Below are 20,918 nucleotides of genomic sequence, written 5' to 3'. Positions count from 1 at the left end.
CATCCTGCATCACCAGACATTTGTTATCGTGCGTTAATGCATGCTGACGCAAGAGGAATCTGCCTGTTTCATCAGGAACTTTTAAAGATAAGGTGAGCTTCAAAACTACTCCATCTATTATCTTGGTGAGGAAAAAAAACATAATTCCATTAATCATATTTTTCATCTCTTGAAAATAAATGACTTTATTGTATTTTTTAATGAATTGGGCTTATATCTCAAATATGAATGAGACTATGTTGTAATTGTTGCGCTCACCTGAGAGACACAAGGTCTAGACTCCAGCATAAAAAATACATAAAAGCAGGCTCTCTGATATATAAACCAAGCAAAATCCGAATGGATTCTGATTAGGCATCATAATAATAACGGAGTGCTGGCCTCAAGCGATTCATGTAAGATTTATGAAAACAATAGGATCGCTCATTCTACTGTGTATTTTCAATATTTATGTTGATTTATTGAGCAAGATGCTGCATGCCCAACCTCAAACAAATCTTTGCTTTAGCGCATATCAGTGGAATGCTAAAAAAATGTACTTTGATGACAGGTGACAGATGTGTAGAGGGAAGGCTAGAGAGTCAACACATTAAAATACATCACGATTTTTAACATTTTAACTTTAATTCAAGTGTAAACAGAAGTTAACTGCCATTAATACCGCAAGGTACAGGTGTTCCTCAGGTTACATACGAGTTCCGTTCAGGACTGTAAGTCCAGTTTTGTTGGAAGTCGGACCTTACACCTAAATTATACCTAAATTAACTCGTAAATCGCTCACGCTGTACACAGAACACATAAAGGATGTAAAACACAGCAATGAAACACGGCCTGTGTTGTTTTTACGTTAAATAAATTGTTGATTGACCACCTCCTCGTCATCCAACAATAAAGATTGTGTTGTAATGTCTACTCGGACGTTACCGTACGTTTTTATCCTTAATGATGTGTTGAGAGTAGTGTGACTGCACATGCACCGCACATAGTGTATTCTTCTGCTGTAACTAGTTCTCGAGTGATTCTCGTGTTTACAGACCGAAATTAAGTATTTAATTAGTTTATGGGAGCACGTACATAACCACGAAACGCCACAACCTAAGGACTGTATTATAGTCACTGACACTGAGTCAGGACTCAGTGACACACGGGCAGCGTTGACTCATTTGCTTGTGTGCTTGGGAGGTTAGTCTCTTCACTTTGCGATGTATATCCCTCCTTCTTTTTTTACATCGACTTATTGCCAGTTCAGTCATATGCACTAAGCAGCCAGGACAGAGATACGGTTCACTGTGTTCCATATCCTGTTACTGTATATGGTTATCAATGCACTTTTCCTCTTTGACATCACTGATACTCTTCTGTGTCGCCATCAGAAAAAAGCCCAACAAAAAGCAAAACATTCATCAAATATACACTTAAGTTCAACACCTTTTTTTCCAGACTATTTTGGTAAAATATTGAATTCTACAATCTCAAAAGGCATCTGACACAAGACATTCCACTGTATTGCAGATTGCAGTTCCTATAATTTTGTCTCATGATGGTCTATTGATTTGATCAGAATCACGTTTAGTGGATAAAGATAGATGATTGAGTGTTACATTTGGACCTATTTGGGTGCAAATATTCATCTATTGGATTGTATTGTTTTCTTTAAGTGCAGGTAAGTTGTGTGTGTGTATGTGCGCGTGCCTGTGTGGAGGACGTGGGAGCCAGTAAACTACACAACAACTGTGGGGGGAAAAAAAAAAGAAATGACATAGAAAAAATGAAAAAAAGGTCTGTTGTCTTCTGATGCCTCAGTCCAGCTACATGCTCCTCTTCTCCAGCAGGTGGCACTGTACCAACATGCAAAGAATGCATGAGTGCTCATCATGTGCACCACAGCATTTATCTCCAAAGGAGCTTATTAACCCAGAAGTCGTAATGATGGATGGTTGATTGTTGAAGAATTTGATGAGGAAAAAATTTGAGGCAAATGTAAATCACGCAATTAGCTGCTTAAATTATTTGGCAGATATCATTTACTGTGGGAATTATAGTTTACACAAACTTGATTACAGAATGAAGACTTCACATCCACTAAGCAGGGGTCTAGACGATTGGAAAAACGCAATTGGGGACACAGCCCATCTGCAGCTTCAAGGCACCACTGGAGACAGTAGGCGCTTATTGTTGGAAGAACCACTGCCTCGTTTGAATTGGAGGACTTGTTTTTACAGAATTACATAATCGGTACGCTTTGATTTTTATACAAATCTAAGCGCCTTCTTAAAGCTGACCTACAAAACTGCACACCATCTTTTCCCAGCTATAAGTGGAGATCAAAACAGACAAAATGTCTGTTTTTACTGCTCTCATGTGCAACAAAAGCACTAACGTTTCAAAGGCGTGCTAATAATACCCTAAGGTCTATTTATCGTCCTCTAACAAAACTAAAGATGATAAATTCTATCACTGAGAAGCAAACATAAATAAATAGGTGGGACCTGCACTCCATCATCACTTCCCCCATTAAGGCCAATCATACTGTGTTCATGATGGAGATTTACACAGTATTGGTGCTGCACGTGGTTGCTTTCGAACATAGACGATAATCCATCAAATATAGAGGGAGCCGTCTCTAATGCGATCGATACTGCTATGTATGTGCAGCAACGGTCAAAAGCGCTCCCTGCTTTCGTCTCCCGGGGGTAAAACAGCAAAGTGCTCGGAAACTGGTTGATGTTTCGCCATTTATTGTCCTTTGCGCGTCCCCTGTAATTGTGCACCCAGAGCTCAATTAGACAGACAAACCCCTCAAGGCCCAGTCAAGCTTAGGCATGGCCAATTAGTTACCCAAGCGATGTCAGAACTCCTTTGAACTGGCGTGTCGGCCTGTTGCGCAGCCACTGATTCGGGATGACGGTGCTGCAGTGGCAAGCTTCTGCGCCGTGACCTATTTTGGAAGCGGCGAGTAAGCCATAGAACAGAGACGAATAACTGAGACTAAAACTGAGCCTTTGCATGTTCTCCCAGGGGGGTGTTTTTTTGCAAAAAAAAAAAAAAAAAAGTAGAGGTCAAGGTTTTAACAAATGATTTGTATTCATTTGTCCGTACATTGGCAGGTCACTTTCTAGCTCAAGGGGGATGACTTAAGATGATTGGTTTGTACCATTTGTACAATTTTTTGTAGGACTGGGGGGAATGGGATAATGGTTTCATTTTGACTCAAACAACCAAAATAAAAAATGGACAAAACTGCCAAATTAAGTTCATGGGCACGGGGAAACGGTTCCATTGTCAACCAAATGCCATAAAAAATCCACACCTTGTTTCATGTTGCATGTATGTCCATCCATCCTTTGTTTTAGTAAATTAAGTTACTTACCGGGTCATGAAGAATCTTATAATACATGAGAATAGATGGACAAGATTCAAACATCTTGCAGTGCAAGGAATGATTCACGATGGCATGAGATGATAGGATCGAACAATTTTTGATTCAGGTATGGGGTGAATGGTTCCATCAGAAAAAACAACAACAAGAAAGTCCAATAACAAAAGCAAAGATATTTGTTTGTCTATATGTTTGTTAGTTAGCAAGCTACTTCTTAGTTCACTGAGAATTATATAAGACACACAGGTTGTTAGCGATTGCATTCTCGGGCTCAGGGAACAATTTCATAGGGACACAAATTGCTGGGTTGCAACCATGTGGCCTAGAAGCAGTTTGTATCACTTCCGGTGTTTGGATGAAGGGCAAAAATTCCAGTATGACCACATACACGCCCGGTGTCTTTACATAATAGTTGGCAGATTGATGCAAATAACGGTGCATGCCGTTGACATTATTTGCTTCAGTTGTGTGAGTGTGCACGGTGTGTTGCATAAAGACATGAAATTGTTGGAAACAAGGTGATCAAACAGCAGTGAAATCTTCTGTGTCAGACATAATGAATGTAGCAGTTGAAAATAGCGCTCCTAACATGTCTTATCTGTTTTCTTACACCAAGTCATCTGCATATTCCATTCTTGTGTGTGTCCTCATTGTTTCCCCGTCTGTTTTTCCATGGGGGTGTAGCGTATGAACTTTAATTTGTTGTAAACAAACGAGATTGTGTCACGGGTAATATGGCAGATGCAGACTTTTTCACCCTTTTATATGTTACTTTCCCACTTTGTTTTCCTTCAACAGAACAGATTTTGTATATTTATGGTGTTTCTTGAATAATTGGGAACTTTTACAGTTTTACAGGAGCATTTAGATGGAGTGGTATGAGGAAATGACCAAGCTATAGTTTTCTGTTGTGAGGAAATTCTTTCTGCATTTCCCATTTTCATGAGCATTTTTGAGTTCCAACAATTTTTTTTTACTTTGGTATTCATATGAAGTTTTTACTTGTTTTGGGGGGTTGAAAAAAATTGCATCCACACAGTGTCGGAAACTAGAAACTAGAAGAAGAAAGAACACATGCGCGTAAGGTCGGTCTTCCGTTGGTCTGGATTCATGACGAAGTGGAATTACTTCTATGAGTCACTTTGGAGTATAAGACAAAAAAATATCAGGAGAATGTCGAAACATTCAGATATTATGTTGGCTTTTCCGTAGGAGTACACAAACGGTCACTTCTGGTCATGTGACGCGACGGGGCAGCGACGTGATCTTTCTCAGAAAGTAGAGTTTTGGTCGCCCACATGGCAACGATAAGGCGCTCTTGTCAGATTCTCCCATTTTGGAAGCTGTTTCAGTTTCAGGGCGCCCCAAAGGCCATTGCTGAAAGGCTGAAACGATAAAATATTTTACTGTTTTTCTGAAAACGTTCCCGTGTGGACAGGCCCTAAGACACCACAACGATTGTTAGCATTTGCAATTTAGGGCTTAGGGAACAATTACTGGGGGGACCTCAAAATGCGAAAAAAGTCAAGATTTTCTTCCCATAAAAGCGAAAACATCATACAGCACCATATTTGTCTTTGTTCGTCTGTTTATTAGCTAGCAGGCTACTTTCTGGTTCACAAGGAATGATGTAAGACCTAGGTTCCCAAAGTGCAGTACCTGTTCCTCCAGGCATACATCATAGGCGGTTCGTGAATAAAAAATCAGGAACCTCCCTCCATTGCCATCAATTACACATATTTTGGCTAACCACTGAAAATTTGTAAGTTTTTGTACTGGTGGTTTTACTCGGACATAGTGTGTTATATGTGCAAAAGTTCTGTCACACACTCAATGAAACGTTTTGTGCGACACCCAGCACACTCATGTGAAACATAAGGCACTGAGTTTAGTTTGTTAGCGGCGATTAAACCTTGCCTTCTCGGCACGTCGCTGACATGGCGAAGGATATTTAAAAACAGCTAATACAGTGAATACGAGCCAGTGAAATTTCTGCACTACAGCTGGATGAGTCACCAGATACAGCCGGCCTGGTACATGGTCCTTGTGTCTGTGTGTGCATTCACGAAGGCCGTCAATTAAGGAGGACATGCTCATCTGTAAAGATGTCTTTTTCCAAAAAAAAAAGGAGAATTGTTGTTTCTCACTGAAAATGCCACGTATGAATAAAATAAATCAAACCGGTGAGAAATGATTCAGAGTAAGATGTTTTATTCTGTGCTTACAGACTCTGATTTATGTTGTTTTGGTGTGCAGGAGGAAGGGGTGCATGCCTCCAGCTGAAATGTCTGACGGTGTACAGGACTGTGAAAAGGTTGAGAACCACCGACGTTAGACTCGAAAAAAGACAACAAAAAGAAAACAAGTCATCTAACAAAAGCGAAAATATGGTATCGCGCCATATTTGCTTGTGTTCGTTCGTTAATTGGTTGCGTTTGTTCACAGGGAACGACGTAACAAGTCTATTTTTACTCAAAACAGCAAAAGACAAAATTAATTCCTCAAATAAAAGACAATTGTGTAGCACTTGTGTTTGTTTGACCTTCCATTGACTAATGTCATGGTTGATGGACAATCACGTATGATTAGGATGAGACGGATGGAACTTTCTTATTGGGTTCCATCATGAATCAAATTTTAATAAGAGAGAAATAAAGACATATTGACATATTTGTGTTTATTTTGTCCATGCCTTTGTGAGAACATGCACAAAGAAAAAATATTTTAGTGTATTTTTTTAGTTATTTTAACTGTATTTGCACCATAATATAAAGAGCTCTTCTTCCAAAAAGTTTTGTGAAAATTGCCCATATGTTTTTTTTTGCGTAATTGTGTATAGCAAACTGCAATCATGACAATACAGTATCGCTCACCTTTGTGTTTATCAGAACAAATTTTTTTTTTTCCTTTGGAAAGAACAAATTGAGACCAAATTATACTTTGCAGGCCTGTGGTTGCGTGAGTGACGTATGAATGAATGCACCCCACATTGTGCCACTGCGTTGTTCACTTTAAGAGTGTCGTGTGATGAGAGAGGACGCCGTGCTCGATTGCTGTGATTGTCACTTGACGCTCTCCACCTCTTAGGCAAAGGACCTGAGGTACTCCTGTTGGGCGACAAGCTGAATGACAATGAGTGGCACTCAGTGAAGGTGGTGCGGCGGGGGAAACATTTGCATCTCTCTGTGGACAATGCCACCGCAGAAGGTAAAAGCGGGTCAGGCAAAGGTTTAAGTGCGGTTGGTCAGGCATTTAAATTACATTATCTTCTTATGCTGCTCCCTAGGCTTCATGAGTGGTGCCCACACCCGCTTGGAGTTCAACAACATCGAGACAGGGATCATGACAGAGCGCCGCTTCACCTCAGTCATCCCTTCCAACTTCATCGGCCACCTGCAGGCCCTCTCCTTCAACGGGATGTTCTACCTGGACCAGTGCAAAAACGGAGACATCTCATACTGCGAGTTGAACGCGCGATTCGGCATGAGGCACATCGTAGCCAATCCTGTGGCCTTTGTGACCCAGGCCAGCTACCTGGCATTCTCCACCTTGCAGGCCTACGCCTCCATGCACCTTTTCTTCCAGTTCAAGACCACTAGTCCTGATGGCCTCATACTGTACAACTCTGGAGATGGCAGTGACTTCATTGTAGTGGAGCTGGTCAAAGGGTGAGCTCAGGACAAGACCATTCCTAATAATATGTGCATTAACTATTTGAAATATCTGTTTCATCTAAAACAACATACAGTGGAACTTCAGCTAAACGAAACATACTCAATCAGAAGAAATAATGCAAAACCAATTAATCCATTAAGGACACCCAAAATGTTAACACAAAACACTTTTAAAGAGTTTTACAATCATAGTTCTACATGCAGATAATAATTTGAAATGCATATAAATGACGAATGACAGAGACAAATGAACCTTGATTGAAGACTTAATTGTTGACAAAGACGGCAGTGAGGTAGCAAAATCCACTCGGATATCACCTTCATGTTTTGCCCGAGCTTTTCTTCCTGTCACACCCAACAGTGACTGGATGCTAATTTTAAAATACAGGTGCTCATAAAGCAGAGTCATCAAACAACTGCTGAGAAACTGAGAAACATGACACACTTTTTTATCGGAATCTACAATGTAGGCGATAATTTCAGAGAGTCTGTTATTTCAGAAATGTTTTTGTCATTTTTTTTATACTTTAATAATGATTTGGAGTGCATGAGAAAGTGGAATGGAAACCGTACCTCTCTTTGACCACATGGTAATATATTAACACGTATGTTGCACAGCAAAGCAGCAGAACCAATGTTGTAATCGCGGCAAGGAGCATACTACTTAGTCAGGATTAATAACACTGTGTATTGCCTGAGTTTCAGTATCACCAGCTGGGTAGTGCAACCAACATTTTAAAGTGCATTTAGAGGTAGATACGGTAAAGCTACTGCTCTGGCAGTTATTTACTTTTGTAGGCGACACACCTGGCACCTGGTTAATTCAATGAGGCGTTAATTGGCGCATTTATGGTATATGTTAGTTGTCTATAAATAAACTTTGATGCAGGTTCTGACCTATAAATTATGCTGAGTTAGCTGTAAGCTCCACCCGTTGGCAGCCCTTAGAGGTTTCTTTTATTAACATTCATTATTTTTATTGTGTGGCATGGAGAAGTAGTGGATGTAAACAAACGATTACGTTGCCCTGCAGGTTCATACATTACGTCTTTGACTTGGGAAATGGACCGTCGCTGATGAAGGGAAACTCCGACAAGCCACTCAATGACAACCAGTGGCACAACGTGGTCATTTCCCGTGACAACAACAACGTGCACACACTCAAGATAGATGTCCACACCGTCACCCAACATGCCAATGGGGCCCGCAACCTTGATTTAAAAGGTACATTAAACAGTATGGATGTGGTCCTCTGATGTTATGGTTTATGTCCTTCTCTATAAGAGAGTTCTCTTGACCACGCCCTGTCTTCTATGTCACAGGAGAGCTGTACATTGGAGGTGTGGGGAAGAGCATGTACAGCAGCTTGCCTCGATTGATAGCATCACGGGAGGGGTACAAGGGCTGCCTGGCATCAGTGGACTTAAACGGGAGACTCCCTGACCTGCTGGCAGATGCCCTTCAGAAAGTGGGCGAAGTGGATCACGGCTGTGGAGGTGAGGCGTGAAAAAAAAAAAAGAAAAAACTGTGAATCCCAACTGTTCCATTTTCTCACTTTCCATTGGAATGCATTGATTAAATAATATAATATAATATAATATAATATAATATAATATAATATAATATAATATAATATATTATAATATAATATAATATAATATAATATATTGTTGCATAACTAAAAAAAATACTTAACCAATGTAAAAAAAAAGACCACAATCAACACCCTTTTTTATTGTAATATCTAGCAGTGAAGATTGAATGATAATACATATAAGCATGATTAAGAAACTATGTTTAAGTAGAAATCGTATATCTTCTTCTCAGCATGCTTTTTATTTTATTTTATAGTTTTTCATTTTATTTATAAATAATTTTTATAAACATGGTTTACAGTAGAACCTTGGTCAAAATTTTGCCTCAGTTTGCGTATATTCTCTGGTTAGCGTAACACCTAGGTTCCCAAAGTGAGTTACGCGTACCCGCAGGGGTACACCAATTGTAATAGGGGGTACATGAATAAAAATGAAAAACAATTAGCTTCTAAGACTCACAATTACGAGTGCTCCTGAATGCCTCATAGTGAAAGGAGAACAGAACAGAAAGGAGACAGAGCATGAAGTTGTTTATTGCTCTGTGTGCATTATAAGAAGAAATAAGTAAATTTGATGGCGGGAGGCGGCGGACACTGAGTCGGAATGTGCCATGTTCCATGCCTCCATTGTCTAGGCAGCTGATCGGAGCTGTCGCCGTAAGGTGGTCGTGGCCGTAATCCCAGAATCCATTGGTAGACACCAGTGGTAAGGGATGCAGTCAAGCTGAAGAAGGAGTCCTATTGGGTCTTTTTGGCACATGGGACTCCGGAGGCAGCTGACAGGTACCAGCAGGTCAAGCGGTCTGCGGGTCTGGCGGTCACTAAGGCAAAAACCTGGACATGGGAGGAGTTCAGAGAAGCCATAGAGAACGACTTTTGGACAGCTTTGAAGAGATTCTGGACCACTATCCGCCATCTCGGGATGGGGAAGTTGTGTACAATCAACACTGCGTATGGTGGGGATGGTGTGCTGCTGACCTCGACTCAAGATGTTGTGGAAACTCCTCGGTGGCAGGGCCTGGATTCTGTTGGCGTGTCTTGGTTGACACGATTCTGCAGCATCGCCTGGACATCGGGGCAGTGTCTCTGGATTGGCAGACCGGGGTCGTAGAGCCCCTTTTTAAAAAGGGGTCCATATGGTGTGTTCCAACTATCATGGACTCACACTTCTCATCCTTCCTTGGAAGGTCTATTCGGGGGCAATAAGTTGGACCTGCTTCCAGACTCCACCATGGCTGCCTTTTGTCACAGATTCTGTTCATTACTTTGATGGACAGGGCGTTGAGGGGTTCCGGTTTGGTGGCTGCAGGATTGGTTCTCTGGTTTTTGCTGTTGATGTGGTCCTGGTGGCATCGATTCGTGACCTTCAACTCTCACTGGAGTACTGGAGCACCTCCAAGTCAGAGTCCATGGTCCTGACCCGAAAAAAGGGTGCCATCTTCGGGTCGGGGATGAGATACTGCCCAAAGTGGAGAAGTCTATTGTAACTACCTCGGGGCCTTGTTCACGAGTGAGGCTAGGATGAAATGCGAGATCGACAGGCGAACTGCTGCATCTGTTCGTTGTGGTGAAGAGAGCCGAAAGGCAAAGCTGTCAATTTACCGGTTCATCTACGTTTCTACCCTCACCAATTGTCATGAACTTTGGGTACTGGCCAAAATGACAAGATGGTGGTTACAATTAGCCGAAATGAGCTTTCTCCGTAGGGTGGCTGGGCTCTCCCTTAGACATAAGGTGAGGAGCACTGTCATCCTGGAGAAACTCGGAGTAGAACCGCTGCTCCTCCACAATGAGAGGAGCCAGATGGGGTGGCTTGGGCTTCTGAACCCCTGGGGAGGGGTTCAGGGCACGTCCGACCGGTAATAGGCCTCGGGGAAGACCTGGGAAAGGTTGGAGAGACTATGTCCTTCAACTGGCCTGGGAATGCCTAGGGATCCGCCAGGAGGAGCTGGATGAAGGAACCGGGGAGAGGGAAGTCTGGGCTTCCGTGCTTAGGCTGCTGCTCCCGCGACCCGACCTTGGATAAGTGGTAGAAGGTGGATGGATGGATGGAAGTGAGAAACACTTTTGAATTCAAGAAATAACTCATGGCAAAACAATAAGGTGGTGTTCGTGTGATGTCACGCTGCCACTTTTTGGAAACAGTGATGTCACGAATCACATATTCAGTGAAGGTAAAACCTTAAATGTTCATTCATCCCTTTCATTCACAATTTATCTGTATTTATATGCATTTCCACTTGTTGGATGCATGTGAAACTATAATTGTAAAACTATACTATTTGTGGAGTGGATTAATTGTATTTACATATTATTTCTTATGTGAAAAATTGATTCAGTTAGTGTCGGTTTAGGTGAGGACCACTGTATTTATTTTATTTATTTAATAATTAAACAATAGACAATTGAAATAATAATTTCAAATAAATACATGATTTTTTTTCATCTTTTAAATATATAAGATATTTTTCCATCCCTCTTCAGAGAGAAAGTGCATCTTTTTCAACGGTAAGGCCCATGTTTTGTTTCTGTCAACATCTTGCAGGGCCCAGCACCACCTGCACTGAGGACTCCTGCCACCATCAGGGAGTGTGTCTGCAGCTGTGGGAGGGCTTCTCCTGTGACTGCACCATGACGACCTATGGGGGGCCGTTCTGCAGTGACCGTGAGTACGCTTTTTGTTTCCTTCCTTGTCACCACAAGGTACAATAACACCATTGATGTCCTCCACGATGACTTCAATAGTTTCACTCACAGTGGCTGTCATGGCCCCTGGTGCTAACTAATCTCTCAAGACTTCAGTTTGGAGTTTGCGTTGTGTTTAATTGTGAATGAAGTAGTATCAGGAGATGAAAAAATTAAAAATACTTGAGGTGTTGTTTGAGTCTCTGTTGTTGGTTCTGACTGATTTTAGTTAATTGGCCTATGATTGTGGAAACACACAATGTGTTGGATATTATATAATTATTTTGATCCAAATGTATGTGGAAATGAACAGAATCCAATTACTACCTGGCCAGTTTCTTGGGTAAATCATAATAATTACACTATTACTGTCTGATTTTCATTATGATAGAATCATGAAATGTAGCTTTTTCTCAGTGTGCTTCTAACATTAAGGTACCATTTCAAGGTATTTATGCAAGGTCATTTTAGATCCATTGCTGCTGCGTCTTTAACTAAACAGGAACACTTCTGATACATAAGATTGTGCATTGCTACAATGTTCATTTTCAGTCAAACATATTTTGCTTGTACTATGCATGAATTGCTTTATCACAAACTGTGACACAAATACAGTATTGCTTTTTAGAGATTTCGAAAAGCAAGACACAGAAATGAACTGCTTCCTAGTAGGTTTGGACATTTAAATGGAAATTAAAAATTACATTTAATTGTCTGGAAGCTTGGCAAATATTTCTACAAACTATATACTATACAAGGGCCGCACACTGGAATATTGGTAAGCCTGTCGGCCATATACAATAATCCAATTGTGTGTTGTGGGCGTCTACATAAGATTTGTTGAGCTGGTTACAGTACATTTTGCTTGCTAGGGACAAAAATCTAAATGACTCGTGTTTTTAAAAAATGTAGACAAATTCAAAACGTAATATATCCATGTCAGAGACAAACGTATTTATTTTATTGTTATTATCATTAATATTATATTATTCATATTATTCGGAGAGCGATAGATTTTCTCCAGGTACTTCCTTCCATATCCCAAAAATATGCATTTTCGGTCAATTGTAGATGTCCATAGGTGTGAATGTGTGTGTGAATGGTTGTGTGTACCCCACCCCACTCCTGAAACCGGCTGGGATAGGTTCCAGCTCACCCATGACCCTAATGAAGACAAGGAGAAAATAGAAATTGAATGAATTAATGATGACTGTATAATATCCAAACATAAAATTAAATATAGTGTTTTTTTTTTCATATAGCGTGCAGTAAGAAGAGCCTAACAGCTGAATGTAAGAAAACAGGCCAAACAAAAGCAGCATGTTGTAAGACACCAGGTGATAATCTGAAACAGTTTGCAGCAAAATCATTTAAGCACAGTAGGAAAAGTACTGGTGACACATGCCAGAGAATGACGGGAAATTGCTGGATAGATTGCTCTGCTTGCAGGCTTGCACTGTTTGTATTAACGCAAGAAAAAGACAGTGTTGGTGCAAGTGTGAGGACAAAAGGTACAAAAAGGCATAGCACAAGAACAATACTTAGTAGACATTATAAATTTAAACAAATGTTAGAAAAGGTCAAATATTGCATTCTAGCAGGACTCGTTCCAGCCAAGTAAACTGTGCCTAAATTAGTGTCCGTAAATCAACTGTGAATCCAAAAGGTAAAAACACCATAATTTACTGACTCAAATGACATTGGGAACTAAGACTGAATTTACCACATGGTTTAGTCAGGTCGAGACTCCGAGGAGGACGGTTTCTGACAGTTTGGGCAGAAATTCTGTCGTTATGCAAACCAAGTGTTGCAGCAGCCGTCCAGGTGGCTGGTCTCAGACGATCTTGGAGGTGAAGATGCTGGATGCGGATGTCCTAGGCTGTTGTCTGCAGTTGTAAGACCAGTTGGATGTACAGTCGTTCCTCACCACATCGCAGTTCGAATTTCACGACTTCACTCTTTTTTTTTTTCCAAAATATGTTCATTAATAAATTATGCTGTTTCGTGGTTGAATGCGGCCTATTATTAGTAAAAAAAAAAAAATACACATTTAAGCAAATGTTTATGTTTTTTTTGCCTAAATTAAGCATTTACAAGCATTAAAAAATTAACCAAAATACAAATATAAGGCATGAAGAAGACGCATTCAAAGTGTTAAATGTAGTATTCTATACTGGCCACTAGGTGTCAGTAATGTTCGGTGAAACATACAAGCTCCAGATCACCAGAACAACAGACTATTATTGCAGGTTTGAATTACCTCACAACAGGCACAATAATAATAATCATGATAATAATAATCTTAATAATAACACGGGTTACTGTTGCGACGGTAACCCACGCCAAGCTAAAACTCAACTCTGAACCCCTGATGTCTACTATACTGGTTAATACAAGTGTGAAGGTGACTACTGATATGCCACACCTGTGAGGTGGCTGGATTACATCAGCGAAGGAGAAGTGCTAACACATATTTAGACAGATTCCTGAACAACATTTGAGAGAAGAAGGCCTTTTGTGTACATAGTTTTAGATCTTTGAGTTCATGAAAATGGGAGCAAAAACAGAAGTGTTGCGTTTATATTTTTGTTGAAGTTTCAGTTTTGCGTCGCACAGCAACTATGGTGCATTCAAGGACTGCCGAACAAAGTGCGAAATCTCAATGCTTTACAAAGAAACATTATCAGTGAAGTATAACGACATAAACATGTAAAAGTTGGGGGCTTGTTTTAACAGTGGTACTCTATGCTGTACATTTGACCTGTTTTATTACATATTTATAAATGATTACTGACTTAGGGTGAATTAGATGTGTTTTGTGCGGGACAATACGTAATTAATTGAATGAAACACATTTTTCCTTACCAAAATTCAATGAATTTACAGGGTCACAAATGTTGAATCGTGCATATGCTGGGATCCAATCAGGCCGCTTCCTAATAATGGATACAAATTATAAGGAATTGGATATCTGCCAATGAGCTGCAGTGTAAACGGACGGCTCAATAACCCTGTCAATGTGAGTCTGATGACATATACACTGCACAAACAAAAAAATCAGATATAGGCATTAAATGGGAATTGTGCAGTGTAAATCCATCCTGGGCTAAGCACACCTAAAAGAAAGAATCCAAAGGAGTCTTTATACCTGCAGTCCTTTTCACTTAATTAGTCACTTAAACAACTTCCTCTCTCTCCCTGTTGTTTGTTTTTGTCTCAGTCTTCTTTATTGATCCTAACTGAAAATCAATAGCGTGATCTCTCTTTTCTTTTGTGTTTATCGACCGTATCCCGATGCTGCCCGAAAAAGCAGCTGCACCCGGAAAAGCACTGCCATTTGAAGGAAAAATTGCATTTAGCTTTGTATTAATAAAATGTTGGTAATACTATATGAATGCCCCTGAGGGTTTTTTTTTTCCCCTTCCTTGCTGTTGGCTGGAAAGAACGTACACAGCAAAAGCTCTGCTGACAATACTAGAATTTTGAACTGTTTTGGTGCTTTCCTGACTACACTTCACGAACACAAGATCAGACCAGCTTGCTGACACCCCCAACTTTAACTCAGGTAGGCGAGAGGTACAGATTTGTTGAAATAAACCAGTTGCAAGTGCTGACAGCTGCTAGTAAGCCAAGCTAACTGGCTAACTGCAGAAGTTCAAGTATCCGTCTTGGAAATACGGATTCAAAATCAGAAACAGGGTCAGTATAGGTGTTGGATGAGGAAGAGGCGGATGACGCCTTGAATGAAAAACACAGTTCCAGAACTTGTAAATATTCTCGGGAGCAAAAGTTTGAAATTATGACAGAGATGAATGAGAAGAAGAAGGAGATGAATGAGATACAAGAGGGAACTGCAGCACAAACAGTGCAAGAGTTTAGATGGACAGTTTACCTTACTAGCGTCTACTTGTTGTACATTGTGTTTGTTTTTTATGCATTGGGGTTCATTTTGTATTGAACCGTTTAAAAAAAACAGAATAATAATGTTTAATTTACAGAAATGTGCATAAAGAAAACTTATTATCCAGTCTCATATTGATAGGTGTATTAAAAACGTTAAAATTATCTTTCAAAGGTTATTAAATAAAAACTGCTTTCTATCTGCAATTAATTGCAAGTTAACTATGGACAGCGTGTGATTAATCGTGATTAAATCGATTGACATCCCTAGTAGTAATGTTTAAAATGATGACAATTGATTAAAAAAAAAAAAGAAATCTAAAACATTTGCTTTGTTTGACTTAAAAAAAAAAAAGTGGGTCGTGACTTATAATGACCATTGGAAAATGTGGGCCCCAGGTTGAGACCATTTCACCCTGCATACAAATTTAGTAGCATTTTGTAACACAACCAAACAGGCACAGTAAATAGTAGAAAATAAAAAATTACAGTAAATAGTGTTTTTTCCCTTTTTCTTTGGCCTCCAGTGACTTCACCAGATCTTCCTAAGAGTGGAGGAAGAATATACACCAGAAGTTAGGTGAAATAAGCAGCATATTTGGATTTGCTTTGATTAAAGTTCAACAAATGGGAGGGCAACCTGCATCCCTATTGTGTTTGACCTGAGAGGTTCCACTGGTTGTGCAAAGTGTCAATGGCCTGTTTCCATAACAAGCTAAAAAAAAAAAAAACAACATGATTACTAACAAGCCTTGCCACCTGGCAAATTGGACTGACATGATGCCATTATGTCAGCCTCAGAATGGTTATGGAATCCTGGCAGTGCACGGTGGAATACCACAACCCATCTATGAAGCAGTCATCCTCTGGTCATGTGCTGCCAAATTCAGAAAGATATTGAAATTAGTCTGCATCGTAATCCATGCCTAAAAGAGAAGACCTAAAAGAACTTCATGATCTATCACAAGCAAAGTGAGATCTTCATCATACTGCTAGGAAATGAGTCATGGCTTAATGGAAAAGGCGCCACTTTGATGTATTTCTATCTCACGTATGCGTCATATTCATTTTCAATTAGCTGGCATCTACATTTGTAAAGTCAGCACCTTATCTCTGATGGTGAACCGATCCAAGCAGGAGGGCGCTGAACCGAGTAAATCACGCTGATTCTTGGCATCGGAATTCTATTGTGCTGCTTGCTCTCTCCACCTCACCTCTCACCACACTGGGGGGACAGGCTGATGCAACATTTAGGGCCTGATCTATTAAGATCCCAAATAACACAGAGGACAGAGAGACATGTTTGTGAGTACAGTGTTGGAATTGCACTGCTGTTGGTTTGTTCACGTTGGAAAAAATGTATATAAGAGCATCACACCTGTGGGGATGCTACACTGTGCCTCCGTCCACCGATGTGGCTTGTTGCACACAGTGTTGTTTTTGGCAGCCATTTTATTTTCAGTTTTAGTCTTAATCTTTTGGATGAAAATGATTCTTGTTTTAGTCGCATTTTAATCAGTTCTGTATGGGATGGCTTTAGTCCAGTTTTAGTTGACGGAGACTTAAAACCTTTTAGTCTAGTTTTAGTTGATGCAAATTTTAAATTCAGTCTAATTTTAGTCAGTTTAGTTTTAGTAAAAACAAATTAAAAACATAAAAAATAATCATTGATGTCTAAGTATTGGAAATTGGATGAGGGAAAAAAAGAGAGGATGTAATTACTCTATCTGTGTATACAAAGTACACCTCCTGTGAAGGCCTACAGATGAATACAAAATCAACTGTGGGTATAGCATATCGTAAAGAACATAATATACACGTGCGTGTGTGTGTGTGTGTACATATTATGTGTATATTACACACGTATTACATCATTTTGACAAAATACTAGCATGTTAAAAAATAGAATGACCTATCAAACAAGCAAAACAAAAATAGGTTTTGATAGCTCACATTTTAGCCATCAAAGAGCCATGATTAGCTCACCACCGTCTCGTTTTCGTCATTCAAAAAACTTTCGTCAAAGAAATAATTTCATTACCGTCATCGTTGACTAGAACATCACTGGTTGCACATGCATTAAAAATTTGAACGTACTGTAATTAATTATGTAAATTAGTTGACACGTTATTTTTTGCAGCCCTAGTAAATATACGTGTTTTACACTACAACCAGTGAAATTTACAGTTGACTGGGTTATGATATTCATGTGAATATGAGGACAATGCACTTGGAGCATTTACTACTTACACATTACTTAGATAGCTGCATATCCACGTGAAATCCACACTATTCCGCTAAGGGACAAACAGCTCGACAGGAGAGCATGGCTCGTTATTACGCCCACACTAATGCGATGCTGCACTGGAATGATCCAGATGCAAGAAAATGCTTTGTTTTTTTCAAGACATGGCTCAAAAATGGTATTGCTGGACAGACGGTGTGTCTCTACTATTTTTATTTACAGTCCAAATATGTTTACCACCGCGCTGAAGAGTCCCTCTCTCTCCGTCGTCTGTCATTGCACCTGCCCCCTCCTCGCTACAATGACCTCAGCCGTGCGTACGCGCCACTTTGCACCTACCATTTGCATCTCCTCCTCCCGATATTTTGTGCGTTCTGGTAATCTACATATATTCTGCATATTCATGAAGGCGAACACGCAAAACGGACTGTGAATGCTATTTTGCTCATTTGACAGACGCAATTCTCAGTGCGCCCTGTTACTAGATCAGCTTTGCACACTCAATCAAGTATATATACACGCACACCTTGAGTAGATCAGGCCCTTAATGTGAAGTGCTCGAAAACGTACACCATATACAAAGAGGCACTTGTTCCAACCCAATCAGGGGTTCAAAGGACATACTGTACCATTAAAGTGTTACCAACATCTAATTATCCGTAATTGGCACAACTCTGACGCACACACACATACGTGAACACATGTCATCTAAGCTGGAATTTGAATTGGCAGCCTGAGGCGAAACCATCAGAGCACTCGCCCCAGCAGGTTCTATAAACATGAATGTATTTACATGAATATTGGATTTCTTTGCGGAGCCAAGATGTGACTGAGTTGAAGGATATCAACCATATACTGTCTTGTCAAGTTCAGTGATGTTCAACATGCTTCAGTCAACTTGGTTTTTAATTACCAGATGAAGATGTTTCTGACGTTATCCCTCCCGACCACAAAATAATTCTAGATGTACATTTCGATTTGCTCAAAGTCTTTTTGAAAACAATGTTTTCAAAACGGTAACATTCTGCATCTGCTTCAGCTTCATTTTGGCTATGAAGGCATACAATAGGCAGCAACCTGCCAGATGTTACTCCAGATGTAAACTGCAATACAGCCAAGCCTATTTAGACAGGATGCACAGTTACATGCACCAGCGTCTTATACTTTATATTACTCTGAATTTATAAGGCTGAACCGCTACACTTAGAAATGACAAAAAAAAAATGCTGTTTTTCTTTGTCTATCCAGGAAAGGTTCTCCATTTTGCAGGTTGCCAAATGTCACCAAAGGTCAAAGCAATACATCAGTACAATTCACAGCAAATAACAGATTTATTGAGTCTCACTGAGCCACCGTTTCACCTTTAAGATATGTGCAGAAACTGTATCTCTCTGAATACAATATGAATCATTTTGGCCCCTTAATTAGTTATTTCAACCATTCTTTTTTTAGGGTATGAGTCAAAATTATACCGTACATACATTCGCAAATACACACTGCTCAAAAAAGTAAAGGGAACACTTTATCAATGACAGTGTAAATCACACTTCTGTGAAATCAAACCGTCCACTTAGGAAGCTTGACAATCGCTCTCACATGCTGTTGTGCAAATGGAATAGACAACAGGTGGACGGCAAGACACCCCCAATAATAATAATGATAATACATTTGATTTCCATTGATCATTTTTGTGTGATTTTGTTGTCAGCATATTCAACTATGTAAAGAACTAAGTATTTAATAAGTATATTTCATTCATTCAGATCTAAGATGTGTTATTTTAGTGTTCCCATTATTTTTTTGAGCAGTGTATTATACATACAGTACACCCCCACTAATACTTGGATAATGACCCTGTTTTTCTCCAGCATTTTCTCCGTGACCAGATGCTTTTTATCGCCATCAACAAGCTTCGGGTATTAATTCTAGATGGATATTTGACCCCTCCTCTTCTGCTCTCAAACTGCAGTTGTTTAGAAACGACTTAGAAAAGACTTTCCCAACATGTGTAGCTCTGCTACGGGTGGTCCTCGGTTTACGGTGTTCTGTGTTACATTGTTTCGTGGTTATGTATGCGGTCCCATAAATGAATTGAAAACATTTTGGTGCGTAAACACGAGACTTGCTCGAGAAATACAGCAATAGAGGTGCGTCGCGGAACAATGTGCTCAATTTTGGCCACGCTTGTCTCAAGCCACGCCACGCTTGTCTCGCGACCGTCATTAAGGATAAAGATCGGAATGTAACGTGTACCCGTAAGGTCAGTGGGGGGTGATGCATTTGGTATCTGGGCTTTCAGCTGGGACTTAACCAGCCAGAATTTTTTTTGGTAGACGTTGTAAAGCCCAGTATCACTTAAAAAATGTTAATAAAACCTGCCCATGGCTGGATGTCAAACCATAGTCACCCATGTTTAGCAAAGACGACATTACCACTGCGCCACCCTGGCATTTAGTTGGACAACACATTAAGTAACTACTGGGTTTCCGCAAAAGTATAGTCACCAATACGCCTGACTTACAGTAACTCTAGTAACTATGAGCATTAGTAACTAATTTCGATCGGTGATCTGCGGCGCTAGTGCTAACTTGGCACTCAGCCAAATGTAATGAGCATAAATGGAACATCTTGGTGTTTTATGATTCAGACAACTCCAGGCATCTACGCTACAACATCACCTGGAGCAGATCAGAATAAATATTTATCTAATAACTTGACAAAAATATAAAACCTTTTAAATCTTCTCACCAGACATGTCAATTTTCCCTTCTCAGTCCCTTTTCCCTTCTCAGTCAGCCATTGTGGGTTTTTGCTCTGATCCACTAATCAGAGGACAGAAAAATGCTGATGGTGACAGGTGAAACTGAAATCTGATTGGTTAAAAAATCATCCCCATTGCTAATAGTGTGTAGTTGACATGGGCCAGCACTCCTGATTCTGAAGGCACTGGGCAGATTGCATTAATATGGCAACACGTACTGTAGAAGCTCAAAGCTGATTGGGCAAAAAAACCTAACATACACATAAACGTACTGGAAGCAGTGCAGCTAAGAGTAACGCTACTAAATGAAGATCCTAGACTGTTGGGAATAAATGGATACAATTTCATGGAAGAAATACTACCGTATAATATAATTAATTAAATAAATGACGGTCACTGCTTTTTATTATTTTATGCTGGTCCTGACAGCACACCACTGCCGGACGTTGTGGGCATGACAAGGAGGTGGTCGATCAAGAATGTCAAAACAGCACGGCAAAACAACATCAGCAAACTCCTCAGGGCTAGGTCTGGTCAAATTAACAGGCATTCTGGAACCCTCAATGCCACCATAAATCCAAAATAATTTCTAACTTGTGAAGATTAGCATATCATATAATAATACCACCCTGCAAGAAGAAAAATGTATTTATTTTTTCTCTTTTGGCTTTTCCCCGTCA

General features: G+C 40.0%; 1 protein-coding gene across 10 annotated transcripts in view; it reads left to right on the top strand.

Moving 5' to 3' along the window:
• LOC129169290 (neurexin-2-like) overlaps nt 1–20,918 on the top strand; it is a 217,883-nt gene that overhangs the window by 112,514 nt on the left and 84,451 nt on the right. For all 10 annotated transcript variants that reach the window (XM_054755575.1, XM_054755578.1, XM_054755577.1 and 7 more), the window contains 5 exons: nt 6,467–6,586; nt 6,666–7,047; nt 8,087–8,277; nt 8,376–8,549; nt 11,193–11,312. In XM_054755575.1, coding sequence (XP_054611550.1) covers nt 6,467–6,586; nt 6,666–7,047; nt 8,087–8,277; nt 8,376–8,549; nt 11,193–11,312 — 987 coding nt within the window. The remainder of the gene's footprint in view (nt 1–6,466; nt 6,587–6,665; nt 7,048–8,086; nt 8,278–8,375; nt 8,550–11,192; nt 11,313–20,918) is intronic.

This window comes from Dunckerocampus dactyliophorus, chromosome 16, assembly GCF_027744805.1.
Source record: "Dunckerocampus dactyliophorus isolate RoL2022-P2 chromosome 16, RoL_Ddac_1.1, whole genome shotgun sequence".
Taxonomy (NCBI): Eukaryota; Metazoa; Chordata; class Actinopteri; order Syngnathiformes; family Syngnathidae; genus Dunckerocampus; species Dunckerocampus dactyliophorus.
This window is presented reverse-complemented; position numbering and strand designations above follow the sequence as displayed.